Here is a 9091-nt window from a genome sequence, read left to right on the forward strand (position 1 = left end):
GATTTTTTTCAGCGAGACGAAAGCTCCCTCAAAAAAATCAGCAAGACGAAAATAGTGAACCTCCTATGTTGACGCATTTTGCGTCAAACAGCAGCTCGACGCACAGGGGTGACGCTTGACTGGGCCGGCCCACCAACCCCATCCGACAAAAAGAGCTGAAAACCAGCAGCGAGTAGCAGGAATTGATCCCATGACATCAGACTCCAACCACGAGCCATTAGCCACTACAATACACACCACCATCTGAAGATAAAAAGTGCAAAAATATATAAGAACAGACAGCAGCGTTGAGATTTGGGAAACATTTTGAAAATATTTCTTGAAAATTGCGAGCAGTTTCAAAATGCCGCTTTTTTCGTATTCCATCTTTTTGGAAAAGTGAAGATGTTTTTTAATTCTGATTTAAAAATGAAACATGAACAAAATTTGCAAACCCCAAACAGATTTCAAAACACGAACAATTTTCAAAAATGTTTCTGAAAAACAAACAAATTACGAAAAACACGAACATCTTTTGATATCACGAACATTTTTTAGTTTTTTTAAAAATGGAAAGCAGGACATTTTTTTAATTCAGCACCAAAAAAATTAAAACAGGAACTTTTTTTAAAATGCGAACAATATTTGTATTGTGCGCTTTTTTGGAAACGTGAACAAAATTTTAAACATGGGAATATTTGTTGAAATTGTGAATGTTTTTTCAAAAATGAACATTTTTCTAAAATGGTGAACAAACTTTCAAAACAAGAATATTATTTTAAATTCCTGAACATTTTTTTAACATGAACAAATTTCTAGAACTATGAAAACTTTGAAAACAAGAACATTTTTTGAAATTGTGAACAAATTTTATAAATAAGATTTTCTGAAATTATGAACGGATTCTGAAAATGATAATTGTTTTTGAAATTCATGTAGATGTTTTTAAGCATGAACATTTTTTGAAAATGTAAATAATTTTTAAAGGAAGAACATTTTTTTATAATTTCAACAAAAGCGTTTATTTTAAATCAGGAACATGTTTTGAAAATCATAAACATTTTTTAACGCACAAACATTTTTTGGAAAGTTATGATTATTTTGAACAAAAGCATTTGCAACAATTTATGAAAACAAGAACATTTTTTGGATTTATGAACATTTTTTGAAAAGCGACCATTTTTGAAATTTCGAATATTTTTTAAAGGCAAGAACATTTTTCTAAATAGAAGAAAAATTTCCGAACATGAACTTAGTTTAAAAAATATAAAATAACCTTGAAAAGGAAAAAAACAGAAAATGAAAAAAAAGAAGAAAAGAAACAGAAACAGAAACAAAAAACAAAAGAAAACAGAAAAACCAATAACAAAACAAAAAACCGGTTCAGGGAACCTTCTAGATGGTTCCCAAAACCGGCTGGCTAGGTGCGACTGTACGCGCAATAACTGGGCCAGCCCATCGCGTTAAACCACTTGACCAACCACAGTTTGTTGAAAGCAGGAGGAAATAGCTCTATTTGACTCTCTCACCATAAATATTAAACATATAGTACTATTATCTATCGGCTATAAATTATTGAATAAAGAAAATATAAATTTGCAAAGGCATTCACAAAAACCACGAATTGATAGGAATCAAAATTTTGAAAAGGTTTGTACCAATTGAAAAAGTTCGCAAAAATGGAAAAAGTTCAGTGAATTTGAAAAGAAGTTCACAGAATCTGAAAAAAATTCACCGATTCTGAAAAAAGGTCATCAATTTCAATAAAAAAAGTTCATCAAGTCTGAAAAAAATTTCATCAATTTGAAAATAGTTCATCAGATTTGGAAAAAGTTCATCTAAATTGGAAAAAGTTCATCGATTTTGAGAAAAAGTTCAAACAAAATGAAGAAGTTCATCTAATTTGAAAAATAAGTTAATCGATTTTGAAAAAGGTTCATAATTTTCTTTTAAACATTCATGAGTTTAAAAAAATCAGTTCATGGATTTTGAAAAGAAGTTCATCTATTTGAAGAAAACAATTACGGATTTGGAAAAAGAAAAAAAGAAAAGGACAGTGAAAAAAGAAAAACGGAAAAACGGAAAACAGGAATGGAGAAATGGATGAAAAGCGTGTACTGGCGCGGAATTTTTGCACCTTTCTTCAGAGTTTAGAAAACAGAAGAAAAATAAATATGGGCCGGCCCACGAGTAGTTGCTTGGCTAGAAGGACGGGGTGATTCATCGTCAAATGCTAGAGAAGAGGAAGCTTGGGGCCGTCTATGGCAGCTGAAAGTCCCATCAAAGATCAGAGTTTTTCTGTGGCGTCTCGCTCGACACTCCATACCAACTACGGATGTCCTACACAGACGAAACATGGCGACGCAAAGTGCGTGTCCGCTGTGTGGATGCCAAGACTCGTGGAGACATGCTCTACTGTCATGCACTATGTCGAGGTGCATCTGGGCCTTGTCGGATGAAACACTTGTGTCGCAGATAACAGGGAACGAGGAACCTCATGCAAAGAACTGGTTGTTTGAACTCCATGAGACACTAGACCACGTGAGCTTCACGAGAATGGTCGTTACTCTATGGGCTGTTTGGTACGCGAGGCGGAAGGCAATTTATGAACATTTGTTCCAAAACCCTCACCAGACAGTATCTTTAGTAGACTCTTATCTTCAGGAGCTACAACAAATCCCGACTGCTAAACAAACTGTGCAAGTACGTGAAGTTTCAGGGCAGCAGCGACGTTGGAACCCATCTCCAGCTGGGATTGTTAAAATCAATGTTGATGGTGCACTGGCAAGGCATAAGCGACTGGGAGTGGCTGCTGCAGTCTGCCGAGACTCCAACGGTAATTTTCTGGGCTCGTCAGCAGTTGTCTTTAAAGGAATTAGAGACCCTCTTATTTTGGAAACATATGCGTGCCGAGAAGCCCTATCTTTGGCGGAGGATCTCTACGAGCAAGATATCATGGTAGCTTCAGACTGCCAAGGTGTGGCGCAAGATATCAATGAAGGCACAGGGGGTGTCAATGGGGCTGTTATACATGAAATAATAGACCGTAGAGCGAGTTTCTCTTCTTGCTCGTTTGTTTCCGAGCGAAGGAACAATAACTTCAAGGCTCATAATCTTGCTAAATTCGCTTGTAATTTAGATATAGGGAGGCATATTTGGTTGGGCACTCCTCATGACCCAAACCGTGTACCTATGAACATTGTTTTGAATCAATAAAGCGAGCGAGTTTTCTCAAAAGAAAAGGTACGAACCGGCGCCTGCAGAGCTGAATAGAAAGCGCCCGAAAATAGCTCTCGCATAAAGATATAGTCGCTGCGTGCAAGCAGGGCCAGATTGCTAGCCGGTGAGGTACTGGAAGGGCGAGCGACTCGACGGGCAAATGGAAAAAAATCCAGGACCAAGAGTTTCCCAGTACGCGAGCACTTGTGTGGAATACTTCCTTGTGTATCTGAGACAGAAAATCCCTATACAAGATGACATAAATGCAGTTTGTTGATCCATAGGCGCCGTGCACTGAAGGAGCTTTTCACTAGGCCTGGACTACATCCAGCCTTCGGCTCCATCAAAACTACTCCCTCCATTCATAAATATAAGTCTTTGTAAAGATTTCACTATAGACTACATACAGAGCAAAATTAGTGAATCTACACTTAAAATGCATCTATATACATCTGTATGTGGTTCATAGTGATATCTCTACAAAGACTTATATTCCCTCCATCCGGAAATATTTGTCCTAAAAATGAATAAAATGGATGTATCTATAACTAAAATAAGTCTAGATACAACCATTTCAAGGACAAGTATTTCCGGACGGAGGGAGTATTTAGGACGGAGGGAGTAGTTATCAGGTCATTTAGGAAGCACCACAGTTTGCATAATTTCAGGACGTGCTATTGACTTCAATATAGGCTGAAATTCTATCTACAGCTCAATAATACGTACATACTCCCTCCATCCGGAAATACTCATCGGAGAAATACATAAAAATGGATGTATCTAAAACTAAAATACATCTAGATACATCCATTCCTCCGACAAATATTTCTGGACGGAGGGAGTACATTGATTCTTGCGTATATACAAACAATGCGGTGCATTACAAACAAGTATTACAACAGACAGCGGGAACCATGGCTAGCGACTGTAGATGAAATAGGGCACGCGATGGCAGCTGCTATCCAGAGGCAGCTCCAATGGTATTCTCTATGTGCCGCTTACATATGTATATTTTGCAACAATGCCCCTCAGAGGAAGAAGGGAAAGCCCTTCTGTGATTGTGGCTTGGTGCACTCTGAATTGGCCCATCCGATCTGCCTCCGCTCATTGTCATACACAACTAGTTTGCCGCGCAGAGAAACATCTGAATGGAGAACCAAGAAATGAACATTGCAAGTTTGACGTAATTAATCGTGTCACTGCACAGCAAGATTAGCGATTGGGGGGTAAGAGAAGAATCTATACCTCCGACAATTATGGTTGACCCATGATTGATCTCTGTTCCATTTAGCAGCCCCAGACAAACATTGCCCTTTTCCTGGAACAAGTCGAGCAAGCAGCCAAGCACAATAAACATAAGCATGAGTTCTCAGCATGGAACTCGTGTTAGAGATTCAGATCGATGTTACAAGACCTAACAGAATTTTATGGAAAATACATAGAAGACTTACACTGATAATCAAGTAATCATCGGGAACAATGGTGAATGTTTTCGGCACGACAAACCATCTTCTCCCAAAATGAAGGTTCAAGGGCTTGAAGAAGGACCTGGAAATCCCGATATGATTAGAAAAAGAGAAAGTAGTTCTTTTTTACGGGGGCTTGCCTGTCGAACTTCCGCCCCTAAAAGAGACATCTTATAGGAGTATTACCTAACAGAAAAATCAGCTTTCCAGCATAGAGGTAATGTCGTATCTGAGCTATCCTGGACAAAACTGGGAGAGTCATCCTTAATCTGAGATGTTACAAGACAAAGTTAGTAAATGAAATTGGATAACTTCACCCAAACGAATAATTAATGAGACTTACAGCATCAATAAGGTTTTTATACATTTCCTCTGGAAGGTATGTATATGAGCTCCCGCTATCAAAAATCACTTGAACAGAATTTCCTGCGTGCCCATGCATGCTGAGCTCCTGATCTCCATAATTTACTTTCTGGGCTTCTGTGTGGTATAAGTTGCTGACAATATTGAAAACCAAAATCATCAAAGAACAGCGCAAGGTTTTCAAGGATTATTGCAACAAAAATACAATTTCATTGTGTGTGTGATTTAGGAGCCAAAGAAAAATGCTAATAATGGCAGTGCATGCAGTTAAACTTTTGAAAAGGAGGATGCAACTTACTCTGGACCACCTCGAATAGGAGCCCATGTCATTCCCCATCTTGGTACATAATCATCACCCAGAAACATGTACCCCCCACCATTTGTTTCTCTAGTGATACAATGACCGAAAATGTTGGAAATAATTCCTTTGCTGGCCAGCTGACTAGGAAGGCTTATTGCTGCACTGCTAAGACCAAGAATCCCATCGGTCTTTGCTGGTGAGGACAAAAGCTGGCCTTGCTGATCATATGCACACCTATTTGGTAGATAAAAACCAGTAAGATACTTAGATCATTTAAAAGCATTTGCTCTAATGTATCAGGAATGTGCAAAAGGGTCATCTCCTAAAAGGTCTAACCGTACCCAAATACAAAGTCTAGCTTTTCCCTTCCACCATTTGTAGCGATTAGATGCATATCATCCTTTGCAAGAACACCCATAGACGAGCTTCTATCGGCATATTCAATCTCATAATCACATTGCTTGCAAGTTTCGCAGTAGTTCTGATCGCCTTGCAACTCTTGACATAGCAAATCCCTGGGAGGGACTATCTTTTCTTTTGCTGGCTTATATAAAGGATGAGGTCCCTTCAATTGCGGTACATATTTTTTTAGAGCAGTTGAATAAACTTGGATAGAATAACGCGGCTAATCACAAACTGATATACTCAAACATCCAGATTTGTTAAATTTCTTACTTGGGCACAGTTTGTGCATGGTGCATCACACTGAATCCATGTTAAATCACTTCCAGTATCAACATCAAGGAAATAAGGTCTTGGTGGATTGCCAACAAAGATAGATGTGTAATACTGCCTGCAATCGGGGTAAGATAATATTAGCCTCAACAGCTGCAGACCCAGCTTTATAGAAATCTAAAATAAGCAGCGCATGGCTTACTATCAGACACATTAGCATAAATAGTACGCCTTTTATGGATAGAGAACAGTCCATCGAATATAGAGATTATTCTGGTAAATAGGCTATAAATATATCAGACACATTAGCATAAATAGTAGCCTTAACTAAAAATGACAGATCCTCAGACCTTAAGAACTGTCTGCTTATGACCTTGGGAGCAGAATTGCATTTCTGGAACATAAAAGGACTTTCTAGCTTTGATGTATATACTCATTACAGCCTACACCAGTACAACTAAACTAACTACACCTTAAGTTCTTCATATATGTACAAATAACTTTGAAAAAAAACCGTTGGATGAAGTCGATCAGACGGTAGAGGTGGCCAATCCGAGTGAGGTTGACCATTGGATATTCTCTTTACTACACCAGATTCTGCCATGTGTACTACCTAGAAGATTCTATGGCTGGGCTTAAGCCCTATAGACATTTTGCACAAAACTTAAACACACTTCTACTTTGCTCTAGACTCTTCCATATCTAGACTCTCTTAACTTCTTTTCTATCTAACTATCATCCATTTTTACTTGTGGCTATGGATGTACCTTCATAAATCATACTCCTACTTATCTTTCCAGATACAGAAGTAGCTATTCTTATTATTTTAATATGATATACCCAAAAATACACCTAGACAAAACACACTGGATATATTTTACCTGGGTTTTGCATCTTATACTTCATGCATATGCCTAAAATAAGTTCATCTGTCTATCATAATAAAAAGTAACAATATACCGATCTTAGGTTGTAATTTGATTATCTTAACTCTCACATGGCAATGGACGTATAATTTACTAGTATATGGAACAGAAATGTGCAATTTGATGAAAGCCAAACTTCTAACCTGTTTTAGTACTTACTAAATCCAAATATCATAACATCACCCAAACATTTTCTTGGGATCAGATTGAACCCAATTTTGTGATATAAAAGCATTAAGAGGGATCTAAATTCTAAAAGTTCGCTTTGTCCATCCAGTCCCAAAGAGGGATCTAACCTGTTTTAGTACATCTGATCATCAAAAGCACCCCCACCCCCCCTTCTTGAAATTGAATCATAAGGCAACGGAGTAAAATTTACTCTTAGAGTCAAATCAAACTTGTGAAGAATTGGTACGCACCCATCAGGGAACACATTGCCCTTGATCGGGAGCAGAACCGTGGAGTTGGTCCCAGCCGATGTCGCCCCCTTGACATCCAGCTTCTTCGTGATCTTCCTGCCGCCGCCGTCATCGACCCTCTTGGCAGCGAGCTTGATGTCGCCGAATTCCCGCAGCGCGCGGCCCTGGTGCGCCTTGGGGGCCTTGGGGTAGAGCTGGAACAGGAACGACTTGGTCTCGTTCCGCTCCTTCTGCGCCTCCTCCTCCTCCATCCCAAGGAACTGCACGGCCACGTCCGAGTAGAAGCTGTAGTAGGCCGCGAGCGCGAGCGCGCCCAGCACGAGGACCATCGCGCCCGCCCGCCGCGAGACCGCCCGCCTCGATCGCCTGGCCTCCCTCCCCGCGGCAGCCATCGGAGGCCCCCGATGCGGCGGCGGGGCCGGAGCGCCAGCGCCCGGCTCGTCGGTGTAGGTGAAGGCGGTGATGGTCTTGCCCTTGGAGGACTGGTCGGGGGGCGGGAGGGTGATGATGACCACGCCGTGGAGCTGCGGGGGCTCCGGCGGCGGGGGAGGGGGCGGCGGCGGCGGCATCGGCATCTCCGGTCGGGATCCCGGCGGCGCTCCGGCGGGGCGGGGTCAGAGGCGGCGGGGAGGGAAGGCCATCGGGGGCAAGTGATGAGGAAACTGGCTGGGGGAAGGGGGGATGGTTTTGGTGAGCTCGGCGGACTGTGATTGGTTCGTTGACTTGACTTTTTGCACAGAAGGGCATGATTGGAATTTCTCGGCAGATAATTCTTGGAGCTGCCATGATTTTTGTTAACGTTGGCGACGCGCATTGGCTTACGCACGGGAGTGAACATTGTTTCTGAATAATAATAATAATAATCGCAGGTGACATGTGCGTTTATATAAGTTGCCGAAAGTTTAGCGATGAGACCAAAACCATGTGCTGCAAATACTGCTTAGTGCCAAGAAGAAGGAAAACAGAGCGAGCCTACGTTGCAATGTTGAACTAGGAAAGTTCATAATTATAAAAATCAGGACGTGGACGTGTAGATGTAACATGGGCCATGTTCGAGTGTTGTTAATGTGGCATCGCAAGGCGTGTTCCAAGAATAGGAAGACCTTGAATTGTAGCCCCTCCAATCTGACCTCTTCTTTGTGCATTTTAATATTTTCGTTTTTTTGTTCAGAACGATACACACGAAGCGTTAGGAGGAGGTCTCACGAGGCGACTAGAAACGCTAGCCACCAAATATGGCCCCTCTCACCACCGCCAGAGTCCGTTGCCGGGGCAAAGCCGGCATGGTGCGGGCAGCGGGCGGCGAGGTTCTGATCGCGGGGAGCTTGGTGGACCGGTGGTTGGTGAGCTGCTGTGGCGTGCGCCTGTTGATGCTACCGCGAGGAGTGTGTTGACAGGGTCTAGTTTTTGAAACTTATTAGAAAATTATTCATAATTCTCATAGTTAGATGTATAGGCCGTACATGCTTCCTACCATAGTGATCAAGGAGATGGAGCAACACGAGCAATCTTACGGGGGACAGGTATGGAATTTTATTGCCGCATCATGTTCATTTGTCCCCTATGCTTAGTCGCTGATGATGGAGTCATTGGCATGAAAGAAGGATTACCTTTGGCGTCTTCTTTAGGCTTCCAACATATTGTGACGGAATCGGACTGTTTAGAAGTAATTGATGCTTGTGGTGAAGGAAGAACATCAGTGACGGAGCTAGCCGAAGATCATTGGGGGGGCGAAACAAAAAT

The 9091-nt window shown here is 41.3% G+C and overlaps 1 protein-coding gene across 1 annotated transcript; it reads right to left on the reverse strand.

Annotated features, from left to right (window-relative positions):
- Nucleotides 1-3851: 3851 nt before the first annotated feature.
- LOC123138128 (aspartyl protease APCB1) lies at nt 3852-8001 on the reverse strand. Its single transcript, XM_044558033.1, has 9 exons — nt 7349-8001; nt 6004-6121; nt 5670-5893; nt 5326-5562; nt 5008-5161; nt 4851-4933; nt 4650-4746; nt 4444-4516; nt 3852-4342 (listed from the first exon to the last, which is right to left on the reverse strand). The coding sequence occupies exons 1-9, from the start codon at nt 7921-7923 to the stop codon at nt 4227-4229; spliced, it is 1677 nt and encodes a 558-aa protein (XP_044413968.1). The 5' UTR covers nt 7924-8001; the 3' UTR covers nt 3852-4226.
- Nucleotides 8002-9091: the final 1090 nt, after the last annotated feature.

The sequence above is a fragment of the Triticum aestivum genome, chromosome 6B, assembly GCF_018294505.1.
Source record: "Triticum aestivum cultivar Chinese Spring chromosome 6B, IWGSC CS RefSeq v2.1, whole genome shotgun sequence".
NCBI lineage: Eukaryota > Viridiplantae > Streptophyta > Magnoliopsida > Poales > Poaceae > Triticum > Triticum aestivum.

Excerpts from the sequence above, each read along its gene's own strand:
- LOC123138128 (XM_044558033.1), bottom strand. The coding sequence starts at position 7,923 with ATGCCGATGCCGCCGCCGCCGCCCCCTCCCCCGCCGCCGGAGCCCCCG. Across the intron at positions 5,563-5,669 it reads AAGCTAGACTTTGTATTTGG|GTGTGCATATGATCAGCAAG; the intron begins GTACGGTTAGAC and ends TCTACCAAATAG. Across the intron at positions 4,517-4,649 it reads ATGATTACTTGATTATCAGT|GAAAAGGGCAATGTTTGTCT; the intron begins GTAAGTCTTCTA and ends GACTTGTTCCAG.